Below are 26,737 nucleotides of genomic sequence, written 5' to 3'. Positions count from 1 at the left end.
GCAGAGTGAGAGTAAAATGTTAATATCTTGTGATTCAGCTTATAGCACTTTTGTTTATAAATTAGATTAAATACTCAATTTTTTCATGTTTACATTTGATATTAAAGATATTAGAAGGCGATAAAGGATAAAGGTGCACCAAACAGAAAAGTCCATGTTCCATTTACTTACATGTAAATCTGCTACAGCAAGAAGATCTTATTGGACAGTGTGTATTATATTTTGAAAGGAAATTGTTTGTGCTGCTCTCAAAAGTAAAAGAAGTTCAAATTGTTTAGTAAAACAACAATTCTACTTTAACTACTGTAAATATCTTTTTTTTCTTTTTCTTTTTTCTAACTTGTTCTGTCCAACAGCTGAGCAAACAGATTAGAGCTGAAGGCTTTTTGTGTTGGACAGGTTTTACTATCACAAAAAGAGGTTATATAGCTTCGAGAAACTAAAGTGTAGATTTGTATAAACCCCTTTTTGTCATATTTTTTTCTTTTATTTATTTGTTTGTAACTAGTGTAAATATCTATATGCTGCATATTATACATGAATAGTTTCATGGTCACAAAACATAAATTAAGTGTATTTTCACAAATGGTCTTGCTAGGTTTTGCTCAGTAAGAAAGTGACCCAAACAGCCCTTTAAGCAATAAAGGTGGCTGAGCTTTGCTCTAGTAACAGCCGTCTGCACAGTGGAGCCAGCTGCAGTGTCATGACTGTGCCTGAAGAGGGCAGCAAAAGCACATGATCTATCTACAACAACATGATCATGTTCTGGAATTACAAGTGTATAAGTGAGTTTGTTCATCGACCTCAATGGTGCGTGCGACTTTGTGCGTTTGCTATTTACCTGCGAGAGCAGCAGAGGGCGTACTTGGCTGTCCATAGCCAAAGCGATTAAGAGCAATAACTCGAAACTCGTAGCTAATTCCTGACCTCAGGCGCTCCAGCGGCACGGAGGCAGACCTGCTGCTGGGAGGAAGATGTCTGATGAAGGAGTCCCACAATCCCTCGTCTGCAGACAGAGGTGTGTGATGAGCAAAGGAAGACAGAGCGCCATTGAAGAATTAGTCACTTTTAAATGTGAGTAAAGAGAATTAGAAGTTGTCACATAACATTGGAGATGACAAGGATGATGATGACACTGCGGGGATTACAGTGATCACTGCTATCGCTATTAATAAAAAGGGGCATTGTTGGCAATTGTTTAATTATATCCTGGTCTACAATTGCTCTCCTGCAGGGTGCTTAAACAATTTCCCACAGACGCTTCCTTCCCAAGTTGCACGTCTTGTAATTTTTATTAGAAAATTGCTGCTGCCTTGATTTGCTCAGCAGGTCTTAATGAATCCAAAAAGACCTTCAGGAACGCTCAGTACAGCGTAGTTCAAGCTGGTAAAGAATTTAGAGCTCATAAGAAAGAGGTGACTGCCTTGTAAGTCTGCATAGCCTGTTTGTGGAGTACTGGAGCTCACCTGAGGAACGAGCCTCAATCACGTATCCAGTCACAGGAGCGGCGCCGTTATCAGCTTCTGACCAGTGGAGGGTGAGGGCAGAGGACGTCTTAGTGATGGAAACCTCCACGGGCGACCCGGGAGAGCCTTTAGTGTCAGAAAGAGGAATTCTTACTTTCTGAACACGGCACTGGTTCACATTTTCCAATAAGGTTGCTCCAAAGGAGGAACTGAACTTAGCAGAAAAATAGGATAATTAGCTCCAATGAAAAAATAAGATGTTGCTCTTTAAAAGGGAGTGAGTGAGTTTTGTGAAAATCTGTAGCATTTATCAGACATCAAGCTGCTTATTGATACATTAAGCAATCAGGAAGGAGCAGAGAAAAGCAGAAATATAGCTTACTTTATTAAATATAAATGCCGGCTCAATTCAAATTTAATAATATGTAGAGGCTGTTCAGTCCAGCTAACCATGATGGGAAATGAGGGCCATCTATTCTGGCCCACTGAACAGCTAAAATAGTGTGTCAAACAGCAGCTCCCAACAGCTTCCGTTGGGTGTTAGTGGCTGCATGAGCTGATGCCATCAGTCTGCTTACATTAAGTGCTCTTTCCAAAGAGTTTGACTTTGAGGTTTAATCAGAGAGTTTCATCTCAGTGTGCTGTAGTGACAGCATCAGCACGTGGGATAAAGATTCACTTAAAGCTGCCGGTGAAATTTTGCAAAGATGTGAACATTTGATTAATGAAGCAGTATAAGCCATGCTGCTATACTGGGCTTACTTTTTTTCTTCATGTTTGACACCTGCTTTAGTTCAAAGGTCTAAGTAAAAACATTTTTTCTGCACATTTTTCTCACAAAGTATTTTGTATTTATTGCAAACCAAATTGGGATAAGCAGTAGATGGTGGATGCAATCAGAATATCTGTAAGTTTTTGCCTTTTTTAAAATCAGTTTCATTGAATTTCAGGGAGTTTCAGGTAGAACTCTGACATGTTGTACCTTTTACAGGTTGAGCACTGATGTTTGCGCGTACTGGGGGGCCATAGCTGATTGTGAGAGCCTGAACGCTGAATGTGTATGTTGCTCCTTTGATCAAATCCCGAACCTTCAGCCATCGTTGCCAGCTGCCTTTCACATCCACAGTCACCACTTTACTCACTCCTGAGGTCAAATTAGCAAAAGTTAGTATAGAAAGGCATTACGTTCTTTGCCGACAGCATGTTTATTAATGTATGCAGACCTTGTACAGGTGCAGTTGGTTGATATATGACTCGATAGCCCTCCACTTGTCCATTAGGGGTGATCGGGGGCCCCCAGGACACGTTGACACTTCCTCCTGTCACTTCAGAGAAGGACAGGAAGCTTGGTTGGCTGGGAGCTGCAGACACAAAGGACGACAGATAAGGGGAAGATCAGAGGATTCCAATGAGATCAGGAAGACTTTGATTTTGCTGTTTATTAGACTGGTATGAGGAGATTAAACTGCCATGGCTTCCTACCAGACTGGCGGGTCCGAGCCCCACGGGGGTCGCTAGGCGGTCCGTCTCCAGCCGTGTTGAAGGCAGTCAGGGTAACCAGATAAGGTGTGTAGCTGGTCAGGTTGTGGAGGTGCACACGGGTCTCAGGGATAAAAATCACTTTCACTTTTTCAGTCTGGTTCTGCTTGTCTCTCTCCCAGTAGTGAATCTGTGACAGCAAATAACAACAAACATCAACTTAACTGGGCTCTTTCTTTGCTCCTGTCTCACATCACTAATGTCATCTCTGTCCTAAATATTTTATGAATGTGGTAAAAAAGAATTTTTAAGGTGTTTGAAAAGTAAAAACAAATTTAAAGTTAGCGGTGTTTGAGTTGGTTCATTCAGTACAGATTTTTTCCATTTGATGGTTCAACAGTTAACCTGGCTATTCCGAGCCTTCATCGTGATTGAGGTTCAGTCAAAGGGACTGAAGAGACGGCAATGAAAGAACTCTATTGAGTGAGTTATAAGACCCTTAACTTTTGAGTGACAACATAGCATCAAGCTAAGAGAACTTGTGTGGTAAAATAATTTCCAAGTAAGATCAATTCTGTCTTTAAAAAAACACACATCTCAAAGACACAGAAAGACAGCAGACTGCTTCTCAGCCCGTCCAATCAGCAGCTGTTCTGAACACTGAGTGTTTTAGTAACAGACTGAACTGTTCTGCTTTCTCCATTTTCATCTTCCAAAAGCCCACTGCATCTTCATCATCGCGTCATTAAAGTTAGTCTTCATCTCTACTATTCATTGCATAGTGGAGGTTCTTTGTCAGGCTGGACACTTTTCTCTGCAGCATCATAAAGTTGCATGAATACAAACACAAAATAACTAAATCCTCATTTCAACAGTCATTTCTATAGGTGATTTAGATGATTACTTTTTGATTTATTTATTTCTGGTTTTCCTGTTTCTGGAACAGAAATAAAGATGTGGAGCACAGACGATCTGGTTAAAAATCACTGGAAAAAAAGAAGAGACCAACCAGAAAGATTTCAGTGTAAAGGACTGATTACTGGGTGTAATATTTCTTCATTATATAGCTTTTATTTTGTAATGTCAAAATCAAAAACAGAAAACAAAAGAAACTATTTGGACATCTTAGGCCACAATGTGTCTCCACAGCTTTTTCTTGGACTTTTTGCAGAGATTCTAAACCCCAGCGACACAACGCTGAAGGGATGAAACACAATTCCCCTAAAGACTTTCCTCATGACGGTTGTGTTGCTCTAGTACCTTAAATAGGTCTGTAACTTGAGTCGAGCACCATTTGTGGGCTTTTTTCTCACCTAATGTGAGCTAGAATTAAGTTTACAGCATTTTGCATGAAATTAAAAGCTCTTTGACCTCCAGTTATTCTTTCCAGAACCTCCACTTTACTTTTATAGCCTAAAATGATCACAGTGCTTTATGTGATCGTCACTGGTATAAGGAGGACCTGGGAGCGCAACCGAGTTATTATTTAGATAATTTACAAAGGTATTTAAAGACTAAATTAGCCATCTATTGTACTGCAATAAAAAGTCATTAACTTGGCCTAAATGAAAGTAATCAGACATGAAAATCTGGGTGTAAAGAAAGGAGGATTTAAAGCGTCTTCATCAAAGCTGAAAGCTCAGCCCTGACTGGTAAAGGCTGCACGTGCTGATGTGAAAAATAAATCAATAATCCTTATCATGACCAATTACTTTTATGACGTCCACGAATAATGAAGATGCATGGATTAGTTTGGCTGATGTGTGTAACATGAAGCAGAAGAAATCTACCTGGTTATTTTCTACTACATGATGAGACGGAAGTAATATTCAAGCTTATGGTGTGTAAACTGTTTTATCAGTGAGAATCTTTACGCAACAGTAGTGATTCAGTCTTACAGATCATATGGTATTCCTGCAATGGTTACCTCGATGCAAAATAATAATTATATAAATCTTTTTGATGTCTTAACAGTGAGTTCCTGTTTTCTGATAGAATTGAGCAAATCATTCTCATCAACAGGGTTTATGCCTACAACTTCCTGTTTTAAAGCTGCTCTGCAACATATCACTGCATTTCTGTTCAGTACTGAATGAATAACTGGATGAAATATAGTCTATTCATGTTTTCCTCCCCACACACATGCATATTTAATAACTGCCACCGAAAATCACGATTCATCAAAAGCGAGATTGAGAAAAAGTTCTAGAGAGGAAGATTTAGGGGATAAATCTACCCCCCTCAACATTTGAGCCTAAATATTTAAAGAGAACAAACACAGAAGACAGATAACGCAAAGTAGTTCAGGTATAGACCTGTACGATGCAGCATGCTGACATTTTCTGTAACAAGTTTGGAACAACAATCAACCACCCGTGTTTCTAATCACTCTGCACATGGCCTCTCAGCTAATCTGCAATCAGACGGTGACACTGTAGCCTTTCTGTGTGTGTGTTTGGGGGGGTGTTGATCTAGCCAGGATTTTCTCTACATGTTTTTGTTCTCTGCAACAGTGGTGGGTCCTTAAGACAGACACGGTGCAATGCTGTGCTTTTAGTGATGGCTCGTGCGTCTGTGTGGCGGCGTGATCCCATTCAGACGGTTGAACAAAAATGGTGCAGTGACAAAAGAGCATTACTTTTTAAATGCTCCCGATTACCCGCTTTATGGCGCCATCTAAAGCTGGAGAGGTATGTGTTTGTGTTTCCTGCCACGCAAACTGCGGGCAATTTGATTTGAAAAGTGGCCAAGACTTACACAAAGGGCTCCATTTTGTTATTATTCTGAACAGACAGCAGTATAGAGCCCATAAGCTAAATTTACTGCTTTCAAAGCTGAAAGCTGCAACTTCTGAGTCACACTTGAGGGCAGCATTATACCAGGCCTGTCCTTCCACAAGCTCTTACTATAATGAGATACACAATAACTCAGCCATAACATCGGTTTAAGAGCATAATATATTACCTTCTGTACACACAGGGTATATCCATTTAAATATTCTATTCTAGAAAATAGGCAATATCTCTTCTGCTGCTTTAGGTGCATAGCTTTGTAAAATATGTATAAAAAAGTCAATTGGAGTTGTCTCCGTCAGAGAGGCTCAGGGTTACTCTAAATACAAGCACCATGGATGAAGATGATTAGGACCTTTGTCTTCTTTTTTTTTCTGGGTGAGATAAACTGCAGTCTTGCTTGGAATCCTTCTTTTCATAAAATACTCTGCATGTTTGCCCAATGGGAGGCACTTCATCTTACCACACCTTTTTCTGTGTGTGGATTTTTGCTCAACAGGCATGACTGCATGCTACCTGCCTGCTCTCACCTTTTCTGCTTGTGCGTGGCCGTTTGTGATGCGACAGTTTGCTTGAACCCTCCCCTTATCTGTCCATCTTGGTTTAGACGGATGCTCTCTGTGGTCTGCTCTAATATAGATTCTAAGGGGATCACTCCTGTGTCTTCGCTCTGCAAATATTACATTCCTTTCTTTGCTCTCAGCTCCCCACTTTTACTTTTGCTCCAATCGATGTGTCCAAAGCAGGATGTATAACCTTGTGTTTGAAGTACAGAGTGACAGGGTTGGACAGGAGAACCAGGAGGCAGAGACAGCAAAAGAAGTGATATTGAAACCATTAAAAGATATTCAAATTTCTCTGTTAAATTATTTCTTTCTGTCATGTCTATGGCACACTTGAGGGCCCAGAGGAGCCAAACGATGTCAAGAGGAAATACTTTAAGTGAAAAATCTGGAAACGGGCTTCTTTGGCAGATCTATAGTGGTTTTGTGTTCTAATGAGAAGTTCTAATGAGTTCAGGCAGATAGCAATATGTATTCTATGTGTGTGCTTCTGCTTGTTTTTCTGAGAGTCACCTTATATCCTTGGATGAGTCCATTCTGGGTCTCAAGGGGGGGCATGTCCCAAGTCACTTCCAGGCTGGTGGGAGACACCGCTGACACTTTGATAGACTGAGGCGCCACTGATGGAGCTGCGGCGAGCAAGAATTTTCAGTTAGCATGAGTCTGTGTGCAGCTGCATATTAAAGAGGTGGAATTACAGAAAAATGCGTTCAACCCTTCCAATTAGAAAAGGGCCTTGGGCAGTACCTCCACTGTACCTCACATATGCATGAACACTCAGCAGCAAGTACCTGAGGCAAGAGGAAAGGCCATATCACCCCATTTCATCATCCTCTCCCAGGCTTTCCTGACTCCCCCTCCCACTAAGCTTCCATATCCTCACCTTTTACTCCTAAGTGTGTGAAACGAATCTCCCTGTACAACCTGCAAATATATTCACATATGCATTCCACGCTCTCCTTGAATTTAAATGCTGCAGAGGAGCTTGATGCAGTGTGAGGTCAATTGCAAAATTAAGCAGGTGCAGCTGAAACAATGAGAAAGCTGTTCTCCTGTGGTCTTGTCAGGGCTGTTTTGTGTGAGTGTTGGACAGAAAACAATGTGCGCACTTGGTCTGAATCTGGAAAAGTGAAGGGCAGGTTAGCCATCACCACAACACTGTTCACCTTGTGTTACCTTGGTGATGCCAGTTGGTGTTGAAAAGAAAAGTCCCATTCCAATCCTCTTTTGATCTATTGTAAAAGCCTTCCCAGTGGCCTTTAATCATGATTATGCCGTTTTCAGCCAAAATAAAAATAAATCTATGCTGTTTTCTATGACATAGTTTCTGCAGGGCAGCAATAAGAAATTTGCGAAAAATGACAACAAAATTGGTGAGCAATATCGGGGCTATCCAGCCATGCCGTTTTGATTGAGATGTCAGCTCTGACAAAGAAAACAAAGACGTACATAGATCTATTTGTCGGCAAGTAGATGCATCGGAATGAAGCAGAGCAGGAAGCTTGTGGCCGGCTGATTGTGGATTTTATGTAACTACTACAAGCTTTTATTCACATCCTCCTGATTCGCGGCAACTTGAATAAAGAAATACTCAGAAAAGCAATTTAGAGCTTAATTTCCATTTTATAAATAATTCCTCCATCCTGAGGAAAAATGCCACAAGAACAAACACCAAAAAAACACCTTTTCATTGAAGTGGATCTTCAAATTAATGACATTTTTTCTTCTTTTGCTTCATGCACACTTTGTGTTTTCCATAATTTTCATTTTTGAATAGTGGCAAATTTGTATTTTAAATGCTTTTTTAAGTACTATAAGAACAAAGTTAACATGGTAATTACACATTTTTTTTGTCTATTTTTTGTCATACTTGTGTCATAAGTTAAATGTGTTATCATTTATGTCCTTACATGTAAAACTGGGATACTGAACTGCCCTCAGAGCTTTGAGTGCCTTTTTTCTCTGCTCGGTTTAAGAGATTAGAGTAATTTCTCGCTTTTTGCCACATTTTTCAAATTACACACAAACACAGCAAATAGACTTTGCAGTTTGTTTATACAGCTTCTAAAATCTGAGTCTCAAGGCTGGAAAAACACTCTGCAGATCTTTAAGGAAGAAGAACTATGTGAAATACTTGGGAAAGTTTTGAACCATCAGCAGACATCACAGATTTGGCTCCCACATGGGCTGAGGTAAAAGCAAGTTTGGTCAGACAGGTAACCAACAGGCCAGTGATTGCAATGAATGAGAGGTACTTGGTGCAGATTGGCTGAGGAAGCAGCACTACAACTACAAGGCCTTCACGGTGAAGTGGTCAGACAAACTATTCCTCACTGAAAGACCAATGACGGCCTGCAGAGAGTCATCAGGAAAGGCACTTGAATTAGCCCTTGATGACCTCAGAGAAAAGAATCATCTTTTCTGAAACTGAACTACTTCATCAAAATTCCTGAGACTATCAGACAAAACCCAAAATACACATAATACATTACAACACGATGATTACATCATTATTTAGAGGGAGTGATTGTCCGGGAAAGAATTTTTAGTCAGGAAAACAAAGAATATCAATAGCCTTTGTAGACTGCTCAAGGTGATACTGTGCGATAAAGAAAAAGTTAGCATTAGAACAAGATCATACCTGGAAGTATGCTGTTCAAAAAAATAAAATTTCAGGAAATCCGATAACTTTTAACTCACAAAATCCTTCTTTTATTATAGTGAAACATAATCAATAATTTGTATCCATGCATGCCCATGAGGTTTATGTAAAGGTAAATTAGCACTGCTAAAAAAATAGTTGAAACAGACTTAAGAGTGAGTCTGAGATATAGTTACAAAGTTTGTTTGTGGTGATCTAAAACACAAATTTAATTTGACTTGATTTATCTTTAAGAGTAAAAAAACTAAAAATACTGTTAAAGCCTTAAAAGTTTCCAAGCCTCTATAATATTGATCCCGAGAGAAATTCTTTTGAGAAACTCAACAGCTGCACTGACACTGCAACCATCTCCATTGAAGTTGAATGTTTTGCCTAGGAAGAGTTGGAGAAAGTAAGGACTTGCAAAACTTCCCTGATTTACAGAAGATCAGAGGCTACAATTCATTTAAAGGGATGTAAAACTGGTGTTAATTGGTTATTTTGCCTCCATTAGGACAAATGGAGAATGACTTTAAAGCATGAAATGTGTGAAAACAGTATATGCTGAAAAAGCTTAAAAAAGTCTGTTAAAGGAGCAGCAACTTGTGTGGAATGAATATATTGATATTTTTAAAAACACGATAACAGAATTCATCATCATGGTTTTATTTTTGCTTTTCTTACATCCCAAAAGGGTTGTAGTGAGTGGTAGAACTTGTGACACAATCCATACCAAGACTTTTATTTTGTTGACACTTACCAGCTTCTCCAACTGACACATCCACTGCAGTGGATGGAGGACTTTCACCAATGATGTTGTAACTTGTCATTACAATCTGATAGCGTGTGAACCTCTTTAGTTCTGCACAAAAAAAAGGAAAACAAATCTCAGTATAAATAGAACTGAAGCATGTTAGTGGACATTGCCACTCTGTGTTTAAACCTGAGCTTTGCCTCTCCATCCTGCAGCACATTACTTACGTGTCAATTCAAACTCTGTGAGCGAGGCACTGCTGACTGTCTTGAAGGTGCTCTTGGCTGGAAAAATGAGGGAGAAAGAAAAAAAAAAGAGTAATAACTGAATAGACTCCAACAATAACCAGTAAAATTATCTTGCAATTTACTATCACTGTATTTAAGCTACATTTTGACCAATCTTTGCTCCACTGTGCCTGGGGGACCTGGATTTTAAGCAGTCTGTCCAGTTCTTAATCTAGATCCCGAAAACTCATTTATCGGGCTCTCCAGCCAAAAACAACTTTTTATTATTGCTCTTTCAAAGTGCAAACGGGCACCCATATGAGAAAAACGTCTGGTGAAGGCGATTTGATCAAGGTTTGGCCACAAGTCCACATTTTATCTCTAAAACAACTTAAAACACATTTCCTTGTCTCTTTTTTTTGAGTTTTAGGGCACAATGGAATCCATCCCAGGACTTACAAATACTCAAAGCTTGTTTGTGCTTTGCCATTCCAAGTTTTGTACACTAGTTCATGAACACATCTCATCACATCCAACACAGGTTTTTTATAAAGAATTTGATCTAAAATTTAGACACACACAATCTAACAAAGTGTTAATAATCTATTACATTTGCAGCAAAAACATGTGTACAGTACTTTTGAGCTTTTCTATTCCAATCATTGCAATGTTTTGACATATAATCAAACTCTCATATTGTTTTTTATTCTTATATACTGTCACAACTTATGCAACAACAATATTGAGCCCGTGAAAATAATCAGGTTCTGGTATTGTCAAGCAGACACTTTTCTGTTGTGCACCATTCTCCCTAATCCAAATCCTAAAAACTGAAGGGGTTGAGTTTGACTCATGGTAAAGGTACATATTTACTTTTGACATGTCTCTATCAAAATTGGGATTTTACAAAAGCACTATCATCCTTAAATCTAGCAGTGTCAGGTTTCAAATGTGTCGTATAGCAATGAATGGGGACAGATGTGCTTCTCTTTATACTGCCTCTCATCCAACTCAACAATTCACTTTTTGAGAGCATTTTATTTTATTGGCAGTATGTCATCACTGTAAAACTTGGATATACAGCGGTGCCTCACTATATCGCAGTTCATTTTTCGCGGTCTCGCTGTTTCACATATTTTCTTTGTGCAATTTTGCATGTTGTTTTTTTTTTATAACAGCGCACCGTGTTCTGCATCCTGATTGGCTGTAGACGTTGTCAATCAACCTCCTCCATGTCATGTCTCTTGTACAGATATGTGCAGCTCTCCATATCTACATAAATATTTGATTGCAAAGAGAAATTTGTTTTTATTCCATAATACTAGACTTATAATTTTTTTATACAGGTTTGAACTTAGAGAGTTTGAATAAGAGAGAAAAGTGTGAAAATGTTTGTCTGAGAAAAGTGTATAAAGCCTTAAACATCTGTAATCTTACTTCATGTATTTTACCGATCATGGGTTTTTTTGGAATGTAACCCCTGTGATAAAAGAGGGAACACTGTAATTACATAAATACGGTTTTCAACTATGTATTTATTGACATCTTTTGATGTAAAGAAGGGAATTTGCTTGATTAAAATGGCTGTGAACACAAAGTAGCACACAATAGAACATTATCCTGGAATACTTTACACCTTAAAGCGTTTCAAGGTAAACTTTGAGCCATTCTCATCATTATTTAAAAAGGAGGATTCTGAACTTGAATTTTTGTGATGCTTATTCAGATTTGTCATGCATTTTTTTTTTCTTATCAGTCTCACTAGGTCAAGGTTGATCTCCCACAGCTGTGTTCATTTAGATATTTACACTTAGTATGTTCTTTTGTGTCTGGATTTTGGTTATTCAAAGTCTGGATATCTGCTTTGTCATCTTTTTTATCCTGTGGTTTATGTTATGTTTAAGTTTATTTTTTAAATGTTTAAGTTTCTGCTTGTCGGGTCATACACTGCCGGTTCCTGACAGAGGGTGCAGAAAGGTTTAAATGACTGTGCGACATCATAAAGGTAACAGAAGCACTCACCTGCAATGAGGGCACTTGTGGTGTTTTTGGTTGTCTGAACTTCTGCTTGTGGGAAACTGGATTCATTTGCTGGAAGCTCTCTATAATACAGTCGGTATCCAGCCAAAACCCCATTGATGCTTTCTTCCTTGGGACGCTGTGAACATACAAACAAGCAGACACGTGTCCACTTATTATTGTAAAACTCTGAAAGTAATAAGAAAGCATCAGAAAGAACAATGGCAGGCTAGCAGAGAAGCATTTATATTGCACTTTATAAACAGATGACTGTAAAGGAAGCATGTAGCAGCCTGGCAGAAACTCGCAAAAGCAAAGTGATGCTTCACTAGGTCTGGCACTCTTGTAAAGTGTGATGAAATTGCTGGTGACTTTGTGTTTTCATTGCCTCCTTCTGCTTTGACATGAGGCTACAAGGATGAGATAAGACATTTACAGACAGAAGAGGAGGATAGACAAGATGTGAAGTAGCCAGAAAATATTTGCTATATCTTTGCCCTTTTTCCTCTCAAGCAGGGCTGATTGTTTAGGACTCCTTTGCACCATTAGCCCATTTTCTGCTGATACAAACTGTCAATATGCAAGTTCTTTCTCTGGATATTAGGACTTGCATAAGCTGATCCAATTGTCTTCCAGTGTTGGGGGTAACGTAATAAATTACAGTTCAATTTTCGGTAATTAAATCTGCATTACTTTGCTGCTGCCCCTCCATAGCTTCGCCCCTGCTCATGATGATAATTTTACAGAGGTACAGCTCAAACTTACATATACTCTTCCAACATGCAATGGCTTAACTGTCTAAGTAGTTAACCTGAGATCAGGTTTTGTTGAGTAGGTCTGTACTCAACAGGGTCTATGCTGTACTTAAAGAAAATACCTTCCAATGGATCAGCACTGAAGTAGTTGTTGTTGGTTTTACTGAGAGGATCACTGGAGGCTCGTTGGGAACTGCAAAAAAAGACATTTTACTCTTCCACAGTTCTGTTATACTACGCTTTGTAATTCATTGTCTTCTTTCTGTGCTGCATCCGTTTTATTGTCTCTTACCGTCCTGCAGAGTAGTAACAGAATCTGTCTCCTTGCTGAAGAGGCTGTCTCCAACATCATTGGTGGCCACCATCCGAAACTTGTATGAGGTGAAGGGCTTCAGTCTACAGACACAAATCCACTATCTCAGAAATGACTTATCATTTGATTCTCACAATATACAAGCTTGAATACCTATTGCACCGTTATTCAGATTGGTGGTGTTTTTCACCCCCTATAGTCAACTAAAAGAGATTTATACACAGCATTTTATGCAGCAGATTTACAATACTTCTGTAAAAGCTCCAACTGTGAAATGGTAAACAGACCACTGGATATGTCACTTCAAAGCCAGAGACATTTAAAGAGAAATGAAAGCTGTGCACAGTGTTCAAAACTTGACATGTCGCAGTAGGTGCATAGATTATTAATTCAAGTGCAACACTTTGATGTTCTTTTAAAAGTTGTAACAGTGGTGACTCCTCTGTCTAAATGCATCACCTTAGCAACAGCAGAGCACTATAATCTGGCTTTCTGTTTCAACACGGAGGGCATTGCTAGTTGAACTATAAAAGCTGTAGTAATCAAACATATGACGCTTTATTAGTACAGCAATCAGGGTGGGACACTCGATAGAATTAATTTGTGTAAGTTTCAAAAATAAGTTAATTATAAGTGTATCTAAAAAACCTTTGTAGTTCTACAAAAACAGACAAGCAGGGCTTGACTGTTCTTATGTCACTCTGTGTCTTTATTCTGCCCTCTGACCCCAACTGATCACAGCATAGTGTCACTCAAAGGAATTTTGCTTCTGGCATTGGCCTAAAGATTTCCTGTTTAGTTTTGGATTCTTTGCTGACTGACTTACAGATCCACTCTGAAGAAAATGGTGTTTTGCGTGTTTTTACATTTTTACATTTATACACGTGTATATAAGTGAAGGGTCCTTATCAAAACCTCTTTTCGTTTTCTTTTCTCTTTCCTTTCTTTTAGAGTAAATTTTTTAATGATTATGTATGTTTTTAATCCTTGCACTCTTATGTATTGTGATTTTAATGCAGTTTCCTGTTTTGTGAAGCACTTTGAATTACTTTGTGTACGAATTGTGCCATACAAATAAACTTGCCTTGCCTTACATCACCAAGCACCAGTTTCCAAAAATGGCGGAATAAATAATAAACACTCATCTGTCCAGGAGCAGAGGATTCAATAGTCACCTGTCAACATGTTAGTAATTTTCAAGTGAAACAAAAAAAAGATAATGAAGTGAATAAAGAATTTTCTTCCAGTCCAGCTTTCAAGAATCTTAAATCTTAGTAGTCTTCTTTGTGTGTAGTCATTACAAGGGTCAAAGGTGATGTGTCTTTGTTACGCCTCTGAGAGTCAGAGAGTCAAAGAGATGCATGTTAGAAGGTGTTAGGACCGAAGAGGTAGGTTCAGCTGTGTGTGCGGGCTCTCCTTTGCTCACATACATGGTAAAGGAGTGACAAGAGATGAACTCCAGCATTTGCATCTGATTCCTGTGTTCCTGCTCCTGTACATGATACATTTCTGACCTGCTTGTTTTTTCTGACCTGTTTTATGTAGAAAAGCTGTGCAGAACACGTGTTGCCTTTTTGTCATCAACCATTAATGAGCATCTTTTAGATTGTAACAGAAACATGACAAAGCGAAACTGACAACATAAGCACTCATTATTATCACTAAATAATAATTTGCCATTTAAATACAGAAATTGTTCCATTCAATTTAAAACCACACATGGAATTTTTTACCTTAACAACACAAAGCAAGTCAAAACTTCCCACTGAGCTTCTTCATCACCTTTTAAAATAATTTTCTTTAGAAGTCCACTCTCCCAGACAGGTTTTAATCTTTCACCAGCCTTGAAAGACCTCAAAGACTCTTGAATAACTTTTATCTCCCATCTTTCCTAAATGTCTCCCCTGGCAAGGTATTCTTATTGCAATATTACAACAACATCTGCATTTCTCCTCTGGCCAAGGAGAATGCATTAATGACCACAGAATAACAATATATGAGTCATATTGAAAACACTTGACTCTAGAAGTCCTTATTATGAGGCTGATGTACATGTACTTATCAGGAGAGACTAGGAAACAAAGCCAGTCTGGAATGCAAATTCTTACTTCCTGCCTCTAATTAAAAAGTGGAAAAACACTCTCCTCCCCATTTTAACTGTTTTAGCACATTATCAAGGAAAGGTTAAGGAAGAAAATTGGTGGTAACAAGGAGCCAGCACATATACCTGTAAGGTGTTTCTCTACACTTGCATTTACTCAGTGTTTGGAGACTGAAGAGGGCCTGTCAGAAATTAAGCAGGCATCAAGGGAAACCATGAGACTTCCTGTATATTAATGAGACTGGCCCAATAGGGCCAAAAAATGCCCCAGAGATTTGTGGATAAAGTAGGAATAGAACATCAAAGATACCAAGCTTAAACAGGGTGGGGTATATAGAGCACTGGGAGGATCTTAAGGACAATGTTTCAGTGTGTGTGTGTGTGTGTGTGTGTGTGTGTGTGTGTGTGTGTGTGTGTGTGTGTGTGTGTGTGTGTGTGTGTGTGTGTGTGTGTGTGTGTGTGTGTGTGTGCTGTAACTGAGTGTGCGCGTGCGCATCAGCCTGGGGGCCATGATGTTTTGGTTCTAAAGATGTCTCAGTGGAAAACAACAATTAGTACACATAAGACGTAAATGAGAAAGTGAGCATGTGGAGATGGAAGCTAATGAGCGATCGACTGAGCTGGAACACTCCATCAAAACAACAACAGCAACCCTATGGTAGCACAGAGACTGTCCCCGCGGCAGGTTAAGAAAGACTGATGCAGACACACTCAGACTAAACACTTCAGCATCTCAAACAGATCCGTGATGACTTGTGAAGAGAAGCGCGCAAATGACCAGAAAAGAGGTGGGAACATTCTAAACAATCATTGCAGTCCTGCTACTCAGACTGTTGCAAAAGTTGGAGTAGTTATCCACTCTGACCACTTTCACCCACTGCCTTAATGACAGCAAAGAGAGAAAGACGTAAATGCAAAGCGAAGCACAATAACGCTGAAGTCCCTTTCAACAGGCTGAGAGAGGCTTGAAGAAAAATATACATGGCTGGCTTGGACGGTTTAGAGGGAGGGAAAGAGGCGGTGACTGTAACAAGGATTACAGATGAAAAGGTGAAAAATATTGTAAAAAGAGGATAGGGATAGACGGCACCCAAACTTGAAAGCGGAGAGGAAAACTGATAAAAAAAGGGATTATAGGAAAGGCAGAGCAGTTCCTGCTGTGCTCGTGTGATTAGGTGACTGAGATTATCCCTGTTTATGCAGTAATTATGATAATTCCTCTCTATGTGTCGCTTTTTAATAACATTTTTTCATTGTAATTTGTGTTTTAATACGCAAAGCTTTTTTGTACTGAACATCCTTAAAAAGAAAAACTCCCTGACTGCATTTCAATTCTCTGTTCTTCACTTTGCATTCATGGCAACCTCCTATAGATCCACTTTTCCCCCCCAATGGATGCAAACATATTTGAAAAATTTAATAGACCCCTTTATTTAATTAACACTAAGCATCCTGTGCTTCATAAAATGTCCACTTAAGAAATTTCAAGGGAATAAAAACATGGTGGAAAATAGTTTTAGAGAGGGATTTTTTTATGTCTATCTCCTTAAAATTGTGTTTTTACATATTAATATGTGCATCAAGACTAAATAGCTAACTTATGTTTAAAGGAAATAAATATCTTCTTTAAAAGTCAGTCATTTTCTGGGATCTTTCCTTAACAGCTTGCACAATCAATGCACGTCAAATCCCATGTATGTGTGTGCTGCATGTTTGCACCTGTCCACAGTCCAGGAGGTCACATTGTGTGGGATGTTGGTGGTGTGGGTCTTCCAAGTCCCGTTGGGTAGTTCCTTGAGCTGAAGAGTAAAGTATCTCAGAGGAGAGGAGCCTGAACCACTGATTCCCCAGTACAGGTGAAGGCGGCGAGCTTCGACCTCGTCCTGGGGGGCAGCCAACTTCTTAGGTGGTTGAGGACGCTCTGGGGATGTGGGACAATGAGAGAATAACTAAGAGACAAATGAGAATAATTTAGTCATTTAATATAATTTGAAACAGGAAAAACATATTAATACACTAGTCTTCACGCAGCATTGATCTTGAAGTGTTTATTTTATTATTCATTATTTTTTTTACTTCTATTGTTTAGCCTTGTGTTGCAGCTTTACGGTGGGTAAAGTCATTAATTACCTCACCTGGTCCTGTTTTCCAGCAAATATGTGTTAGGGAACCATCATTTTTTGTACGTTTTTGTTAGATCCATCCATCCATCCATCCATCCATCCATCCATCCATCCATCCATCCCACCCATTTGAGGCCATGGGACTGCTGGAGTCAACCTACTGTTGGGTGAAGGGGGGGACACACCCTGAACAGGTCACCACACTGTTGCAGGGCCAAACATCCACAACTAGGACCAATTTTAAGACACCAATAAACCCATGAAGCATGTTTTTGGACTGTCGGAGGGTCCACAGAAAACCCACACATGCACAGGGAGAACATGCAAACTTTACACAAAAGGTCCCAGCTGGGATTCAAACTAGGGCCTTCTCGCTGTGAGGCGAGAATGCTAATCACAGCCCTACCGTGCAGCTCTTTCTGTAACTTTATCTTGTTAATTTTTTCTTGTTTCTTTCAAAAATATTTCATTTTTTCCCCAAGCTTTATCAAACTAAATTTTGTTTACTGGCTTCCTCATAAATGACTGTCACTATCAACTATCTTTTTGGTCCTGCATCCCCAGTATTCTCAGTTAACATTGTGAATTTAGTTTAATATCATTCTGGTGTTGCTTCTGTTTTGATTCATTCATTCATTAATCTTCTTCTGTTTATCCCTTTCGGGGTCATGGGGCTGCTGGAGCCTATCCCGGCCACTTGTGGGCAAAGGCAGGGGACACGCTGGACAGGTTGTCAGTCTGTCGCAGGGTCACACTTATCACACACCCATAGACTCTCACAGTCACACCTATGGACAATCTGGAGCAACCAATTGACCTATAAAACATGTTTTTGGATGGTGGGAGGAAGCCGGAGTCCCCGGAGAAAACCCACGCATGGAGAGGGAGAACAAGGAAACTCCACACAGAAAGGTCCCCCATTGGTGTTCTGTTTCAGGTCCCCCAGCTGGGACTTGATCCGGGGGCCTTCTTGCTGTGAGGCAAGAGCGCCAACCACTGCTCCACTGTGCAGCCCCAGCTCTGTTTTGATCAAACACTTCAATCTTCAGAAATGGTCTTATCAGTCAAGGAAATGACATTCTATTTTCCTACAGTTTAAGACTTGATCGTTTAGTCAGCAGTAATGACAAAAGTGTGTCTGCTGTGGTTAGAGCCAACAACATCAGGATGACAAAAGCTGCTTAAACTTTACCTTTAGATGTTCAAGATATTAAATATATTTAGACCTCATTCACTGGACTGTCTTTTAATGCTTTAATGAGATTTTGAAGAAATGCACGTGTCAGCCAGTTACGTAGATGCAGAGTGTCGCTGTTAAAACAGACTCTCTGCAGCTAAAATGATGGAAATGGTCAATACTGTGCAAACAGCTATAACACAAAACATTTGAAGCAGACTTTTTATGCTACATTTACATTTTTTTGTGCTGCAGCGTCAAACAGACACATCTAATTACTGCAGTATCAATAAACGTGTTTCTTAAAAGATCATTAGTGCGCATGCCTTCATCAGTCCTTGCTGTTCAATTATAAGATGAAAGATAGCTCTTGTAGTGAGTGTCTTCAAACAACTGCAATCACAGTGGTGGGCCTTGGTGCACAGATGCATGCACATGCAAATAGGAACACAGCCAGAGGCGTAAGTGTCTAATTTCAGGGGCATAGTGTCATTGATTAAGCCTGGAAACAAAAAGAACTATTGATCGTCTTTAAAGTTTAATTAATCTTCACTTATTTTCTCGAGCATGCACGGCCACACACAGTCAGTCACGCAGGCTTGACCTCCTTCACTCATCCTAATCACAAGTAATTTGAGTCAGATTTGTTTGTCTCCCCCTTGAACCACACAACCTTATTCCTACTTTTTTTCTAACCCAACCATCATGTAACCTCTATTGTCTTTCTGTTGCCATCTTTTTCCTCCAGGTTGCTCTGTTTTTTTCATCTCTTCTGGCACTAAATATTTCCACAAGTAAATGCCTTATAGCATAAGTAGAAAAGTACAAAACAATAGAAAGGCCCAAAGAAGTTAGGTTAGTACTGGAACATTAAAAAAGGTAAGGAGAAACAGGGCTGTGGGCTAAATTTAGCTAATGATGTCATTTTGCCCATTACCTTATCGGATATCAATGTTTAGAGGCAAACAATTGCACCACTTTATCTCTGTAAAGGGAGTCACCCTTTTATCTGTACTGCATGCAGCCAAAAACACACCTACAAGCAAACACATTCAAAGCTTGTTTTCTTCTTCCAGGGATGAAGGTGATCTCTTTAGGATCATCTGATAGATGTTTCTATTAGGCTATTTTGTTTGTCTCGCAGCAAAATGACCCATTATGTTATTGAAGTGGAACCGGATCCATTTCTAAAGAAGCACTGGTGATAAAGCTGCAGATGTAATGCCTGATCCAATTATAATACCTGCACATGACATTAGGCTTCTGTTTTTCCACAAAAATTCACTTAACTGTCACATATTAATTCTGCTGGAATGTTTCAATTTTTTGACTTCTTTGATGCTGGTGTTATTTTGACAGACAAAGCTGGGGAGCTAAAAGATCAGTTTGAGTCGTCTCACAGTCTTGGAGCTAAGCCAAAAGTATTCACATACTTGCCTGAAGAGATGGCAGCAGCCCTGCCAGGAAATTCTTAGTGATCTTTTACTTGGCGGGACGCTTCATATTAATTTAGAAAGGTTACGTTTTTAACACCAAATATGTGAAGTGTATCCTCTCAAGTATGTTCGTGAATTCTTAATATTTTTTGAAATACCAAAACAGTTTTCTTTTTAATTATTGTTTTGTATGAAGTAATCCAATGTACAACAAAAAACAATGTTTGTCGAAAAATTTCTGGCTGATCAAATTTATAATAAATGTTAATAAGTATGACTGTAAACAGACTAATGTGGACCTATTCCAGGATTAGTAAATGTTACTTGACTAAAATAAACTTTAGAGTCAACTGTTTTTTATCACAGTGCACAGAGGGAAACATGGTATTGCTCTCATCTCTCATGTTCATTTAAGACTTTGTGCCACAGGTGAGATGACTGTAAAGGGACATTTATATCTGTTACAGTGTTACAGTGGGTGGTTTGGTTTTCATTCTGTTTGGTTTCTTGTCTGCAGGCTGTCCTTCCTTTGATGGGTATCAGCTGATTTGGCCAGCTGACCTTGCGGTGCAGATCAACTGGAGTACTAATGAAAGGCTAAGGGTGTCTGCAGCAGAGAGCACACTTGGCTGATCTCTTTGTTGCTCTTTGAGCTGCCTAACCTTATAGTGGATTTTTAAATAGTCTGTAAATTTTTTTTTTTTTTTGGTAATGTTTGATCCCACTGTGGTTTTTTTAAACATCCTTTGTTTTGGTTAGGTGATCGGTGAAGCATTGGCTGTTCCTACTGGTGAGACAGCTTCACATCCCAAAGGTGGTGCAGCACAACAGATAATAGTCCAACCTTTCTCCAAAAGAGACAGGTAAAAAATTATACACTTCTTACGTCTAAAGCTTTCTCTTTAAAGTCAATCCTGCCTTTAAGATAAAGCCCAGAGCGAAGTCGCACTTTGCACGTCTTCAGGTTCAGGAGTGGAAGAGTGGGAATAAAAAAGCTTGAGGCTGAGACAACATTCAGGCTGTGCCAGTTGGAGCTGTGTGTAGCGTCTGTGCCTCCTTTACCTAAGTCTCAAGGGGCTGGGACCACCTCAAAAACGTCTAAGAGCGCATTGCTAACACTTTGAATCGGCCACCTGATGTGTGGGGAGTCTTACTACAGTATCCACTGTCTGGTAAAGCACAGGAAGTGTGTTTATCACTGTCAGACGCTGATAGCCGTGTGTGGGATGAACTTAAAAGTGCTATACCCGGGGCTTTGAACCAGTGCCAGAAGCATACAGAAAGACATTTTAGAGTCTGAAGAAGACAACTTGTGGACTTTGGTAGACAAAAAAGGACTTCTTTTCGACAGATGGTGGACAGTCAGTGAAGACCATGTTGTAACGTTACAGCAAGAGCTTCTGTTGCTGGAGGAGTTCAAGAGATGTCTGCCTAAGCAGGTGGCTATGTACCTGAAAGAGCAAAAGGTAACATCCCTGCAGCAAGTTGCTGTTCTGGCAGATGAGTTTGTGTAAAATGCTCCTTTGTTAGTCCTAATGTTTATCAGGATGCCACCCAAACTACATAAGATTAATACAAGATGAGAACAGCACTTCTCCAGGGTTCAAGAGCAGAAGACCAACATGCTTATATTGCCAAAGAATTGATAAGAAGCTTACAGATTGCAAAGTTTTGGCACTGAAAAAAGTGCCTACTTATTAACAGCTGAAATATATGGGTTTATGTAAAGCAAATCTTTCTAAAGCAAAGCATAGTCCCATGAAAAATTAGGTTTAAGTTTTAGAAAAATATATACATCTTGGAGAAATGCAAGAATGGTGCACTGTACAAGCTTAAAAGGTACATGACCATTAGCAGGACAAGTTGTTGATGACTATCAAATTTTCTATAAGGCTCTGTTAAGTTAACATTAAGTGTATGCTTGAGAACTTTGTCTGAACCTGCTGCTTTTCTTGAGCTCAAGGGCTCAAGCACATCTTCTGGTGTGAAAGACAGAGTTTTCTGTGTCCTCTATTACCATGGCATTTCTTGCTGGTCTGTGTTGTGAACCTCAAAGCAAGCATAAAACTCATTTAGCTCATCCCTCCGCTCCTCGGCATGATTTGCCTCAGGCCCTGCCACACATAACGAATGATGAGAGTCTGGTTTTGTGTGGTATATCTCTAGCTCTACTCTGTATTAACCTCTGTAAAGGATCAACTGAGGTCACACATGCTTTTTTTTTGCAGACCTCGACATTGCTTGAGAAAAATACAGTAAACGTCCAGTCTACTTCACAACTAATCTATGGTTTGTGTTTGGAAATGTACAACAATGATTGAATAAATCAATGATGACACTATCAAACAGTAATAATAAGCCTAAAGTAGATGAATCTGTCTACAGTGTTGCCGTAATAGGTCATTGGGGCTTTTTATTTAACTATATATCTGAAGCACAAGAAAATAAATAAATCAGAATAAGCTTAAAAAAGGGATAAAGAAAACCAAACAATTATTGATATCTATACGTCCAATCATCAAACATGAATAAGTACCTGAACTTCAGCACTTAAAATATCCACCAGTTTCTTAATCTTTAGACTTTTTTTAGACTTTTCTTTTGTTTTTTTTCTTCTTGAAAAAGTATATGACTCTCATAACTTACTTCATTTGGTCTCTTTAGTTCTTTGGACAGTTTCACATTGTTGTAAATTAAACCAGGGTTTACTTGTGCCTAGTTTCTGGTAAACCAGAGGCTGCTTGTATGGTTTGAACAACACTTCAAGTTAGTTGTTACACTTTTCCCAAAAAGCAAACCTTTCGGAGAAATAAATCTGGTCTGGATCAAACAATAATACATGAATGTTGTCACAGGTTCAGTGCTATTTAGTTTTGACTTGTGTTTCTTGTTTCTCTCTCTCTATATAAAGGAGCCTCCTTTCTGATTTTAATTAAAAACGTTTTTATTTTGCTTCTTTCAAGCATTTGTCCAAACTTTTTAGATTGTTGCTTTGAGTAACGACTCCCACATTTTAGAATTAAAGCTTCTTTTTGCAGTTTTCCTCCTAAAGCTGGGTCCATGGTGGCTTCCCCCTCACAAATACACTCCTAGTGTACAGTCTAATGCTGAGTTTTGTGCAGACACTCCATCGTTGAATTTCATTTTTGAAGAAACATAACAGGAAAATACATGAAGACTCAAACACAACATTTACATATTTTGTGTTTATAAGAAAGTTTGTAATGGCAGCAACTTTTTGTCAAGAACAGCAGAAAGTTACCATGGCTAAATTTGAATGCAGCTATTGTTGCAGCATTGGACTGCTGTTGCCCCTGCCCTTTGGAACAGTGTGATAATGTGTCTTTCAGTATGCAAATTAGTGCACCTGCCCTCGGGACTGCACCTCCCTATTTTACGACTAACTGAAACCAGCATACCACCCCCCTCGATTCAATCTGGACCAACAGCTGATCATTCCACTCGCTTTAAAAGCACAGATAAACACTTAATCAATGCTGCTGGATTTCGTTAGAGTGGTTTGGCTCTGCGCCTCAGACTGCAGCTAGATGCTGTAGTATTTATCTGTGCTTGCTTATAGATAAGCTCTTGGTGAGATAATAGTTTAATTTCGGGAAGTACATTCGTGTTAATGCATTTTAATTTGGTAAAATCTAGTACCTGCAGTGCCAACGTTTAGGTTACTTGAGGGAAGTACACCATGTGTTGAGGCTGTATGTCTTCATTTATGTTAGTACAGTTTTAAAATCTTTCACAACACCAATCTATCCCTTTGTGTTGTTTGGCCCCTTCTCCCCCTTTTTGGAAACTTAAAGCCAAAACATTTTTGGAAGCTGGGCTTAAAGTTTGTAACTTTAATGCTGTGCTCACATCAAACATGACTTTTGAGATGAATTTACTTGTGCCTCCTCTGTTTGATTGTGTCGTGAATTCACTCCTAGATGCATGTCCAAAAATGTGTTCAGAAGCAACAGGCTAATGCATGTCATGCAATTTTTTTAAATTCCTCTATTACTACATTATGAAAACCATGGAATATGTTGAAATAGTAGCTTGGATTTGTTTATTTAGGTGAGTTCTACAAAGGCGCCAGCAAAGATCTTGCCATGTCTGGCTTGATACGATCATTCAGAGATGCTCCCAGTACAGTAAGTTTCACCATCTACTGTAGGGGCTGCGTTTGGATGACTATATAAGTGGGACTTCCATTACTTTGTGGCCCAGTTTGATGACTTGCTGTTCTGCATTAGTTTTATTCTTGTCTTAATGAAATAAAACATCAAGAAGCTCGGGACGAGCACAAATGGCAATGATGAACTTTTCTTCCATGTAGAATTTGGACTCCACCCACCGATCACATCATCAGCACGTCACTACCAAAGCTGAATCAAGACTGGTTGACGGGAATATTTGCCCAAGTTCCTAATTTTTAAACAACAGAAGATTTGTGTTGGTGCCAGCACCACCTGACACCACCGCACGCCCACAAATCACGTCTGGCCGGCCACTCAAACCACCTCTTCCCCTGTCTTTACGGCAAGACTAATCGTACGTAAAGACACGGCAACACGCCGTTTGGAATAGTCTGCCCCAATCAGACTTGTTCTGATCAAATTTTTTTTCCAATCGAGATAGGTGGGTTATGCCGATTGTTGATGTTGTTCATGTAAACGGTTCATTCCGATCGTGGGTCACTACTGCTCTGGCTTTCCATCATGCATAGATGGCGTTTCGCTCCAGAGAAGGCCTTGGAGCGCAAACAGGACTAACCGGCTGCTCCGCGGACGCCCAGTGCAGCGCGCGGACGCCTCTGCACTCCGTCCTCGCCCCGCAAGCTACCAGCCTCTCCCTTCCCTCCTTCTCCAAGCAGGAGGGAAGGGAGAGGGATTTCGCGTTTAGTGCCCCCCGACGTCTGGACCCTGCGTGGTCTGGGCTTGGCTGCCGGTGGACCGAGCGATCCGTGTCTCTGGGTAGAGCAGCCAGCCTCCGGGAGGATGCTTTGTTACGTGTGCGCTATGTGTGGGAGAATTCGGACTGCGATCCGTCCCGCAGCTCTAGGTGAACGAGCTCCCGAACTCAGGAGAATAGTGTTTCCCGGTAGAACTGTGTGTCAGAACAGAGCTCAGACGCCAGCTCACACACTGGCTTTGGGCGGTATATGAGCTTTTCAAAGCAGGAATGCCGCTCAGTCCTTGGAAACCGTTCAAACAATCATGTGGATTCGTGTTTTCAGTCGGCCGATTGCGGCATTTCACACACGGATTTTATGTTCATCAAGGCTAAATGTTGTTAGCGCGTGTTAGCCTTCTCTTACCCTTCTTCCAGCTCCGTTCTGCCACAAAAAAAGCACTGACCACACGGATTAAAAAAGAAATGATGAGCGAACAGGCGCTTCATAATAATCATAACAATAATAAAAGCACGTTAGGAAGATCATCTTGTATATTACCGGCTTGTTTACAGCGGAACTCATTTCCTATTCCGGTATTTTAGAGACAGGTGCACATGTGCAAATGATCTATTCCGACTGAAAGTGTGACCCATGTGAACGTTCGTTATAATCGGAAAAAGTTGAATCAGCATTAAACCAATTCTAGGTTGAATTCTAATCCGATCAAAAAATTTTGCACATGTAACCGCGGCTATTGTGTAATATCAATCACGGTACTGATACACTAAATAGCTTAAGATTTGTTTAGTAACAAAATGATTAGCATTATCCTAAAAATAAAATCTGAGTTTTGCAACAGCTCATACAACCCTTTAAAGCGTTGGTCTATGAAAGGACTTTTTCTCCTTAGTATTTTGTGAGCTGAATAAAGAATAAGTCTGGCATGAAATCCATCATCACGATCATTAACGGCATAAAACTTTCAACATCAGGAGTGCTTAAAAAAAGAATTAGCAAGCACTTTTATGGCATGAAAAAATTTCAAAACATAAGTAGACAGCTGAATATATGACAGCATAGCTGCTGAGCAGAGCTGAGCAAGTCTTTGTGTGGAAATATTAAAATTAAGACGCATCAGTTCTATTACAGGATATAATGGGTGTCATAGGAAGACAAATGAGATTTTCCTGTATCTTTGACAGTAAAGACATTTTCCAGGGAACCTTAGCAAAAAATTTTGAATGGAGGGAACAGACTTGAAATTACAAAATGAAACACTCAACAGCTTTTTGGTGATTCGTTTAATAAGAGCGCATAAAAACAACAAAATAAACCATACAAAATACAATCAATACGAAGACATCACTGACCTCTCAAGAAACTTTTAATTGAAATTACTGAACAAAAACCAGAGCTAGTGAAACCATGAAGACTTAAAGGACAAGAAAAACTTTTAAAAAAGAAACGCTACAGTCGGGCCAGATCAACTTGGTGAAAAATACAACAGCAAAAATTTCTGTTTCTGAAATCTAACAACAGCTTAGCTTTTATCCAACTGTATGTTCCACTGTGTTTGTGGTATAAACTCAGAAAACTACCATAAAGGATGACAGACAACACAAACATCAGGAAAAACAAGAAAGCACATTAATAAATATGTTAGAGACTGGTCTCCCTTGAGATAGCATCAGTTTAAAGTGTAAGGATTGCTCTTTTTCCTGCACCGTAAATAAGCATTTACCATGAAGGTTTATTCTCAAAAATCTATCGAGGTTTCTTTAAGTGTTTTATCTTCAAAACAGCCTTAAGAACTGCCCCTGTGGCTTCACTTTGTTCTTGCAGATATAAAGTCCTGTGGGATCTACAGTTTCTGTATCAAAAGAAAATAAAAAACGGTTTGGTCTATAGTAGGTGTTAGAATACCTAAGTAGAACTGCAATTAAACTAACACATGACATCTTACTAATAATTATCTGAGCCAAAAATCAGCTCAGATCTTT

At 39.5% G+C, this 26,737-nt stretch overlaps 1 protein-coding gene across 2 annotated transcripts in view; it reads right to left on the bottom strand.

Moving 5' to 3' along the window:
• sdk1 (sidekick cell adhesion molecule 1) overlaps positions 1 to 26,737 on the bottom strand; it is a 306,103-nt gene that overhangs the window by 8,252 nt on the left and 271,114 nt on the right. For both annotated transcript variants that reach the window (XM_020704342.2, XM_011477316.3), the window contains 12 exons: positions 16,830 to 17,031; positions 12,989 to 13,092; positions 12,819 to 12,889; positions 11,945 to 12,080; positions 9,923 to 9,979; positions 9,702 to 9,803; positions 6,814 to 6,929; positions 2,949 to 3,135; positions 2,690 to 2,827; positions 2,449 to 2,610; positions 1,467 to 1,592; positions 842 to 1,006 (listed from right to left, as the gene is read on the bottom strand). In XM_020704342.2, coding sequence (XP_020560001.2) covers positions 842 to 1,006; positions 1,467 to 1,592; positions 2,449 to 2,610; positions 2,690 to 2,827; positions 2,949 to 3,135; positions 6,814 to 6,929; positions 9,702 to 9,803; positions 9,923 to 9,979; positions 11,945 to 12,080; positions 12,819 to 12,889; positions 12,989 to 13,092; positions 16,830 to 17,031 — 1,566 coding nt within the window. The remainder of the gene's footprint in view (positions 1 to 841; positions 1,007 to 1,466; positions 1,593 to 2,448; positions 2,611 to 2,689; positions 2,828 to 2,948; positions 3,136 to 6,813; positions 6,930 to 9,701; positions 9,804 to 9,922; positions 9,980 to 11,944; positions 12,081 to 12,818; positions 12,890 to 12,988; positions 13,093 to 16,829; positions 17,032 to 26,737) is intronic.

The sequence above is a fragment of the Oryzias latipes genome, chromosome 1, assembly GCF_002234675.1.
Source record: "Oryzias latipes chromosome 1, ASM223467v1".
Classification (NCBI taxonomy): domain Eukaryota; kingdom Metazoa; phylum Chordata; class Actinopteri; order Beloniformes; family Adrianichthyidae; genus Oryzias; species Oryzias latipes.
The sequence above is the reverse complement of the archived record's forward strand: the minus strand, read 5'-3'. Positions and strand labels throughout refer to the sequence as shown.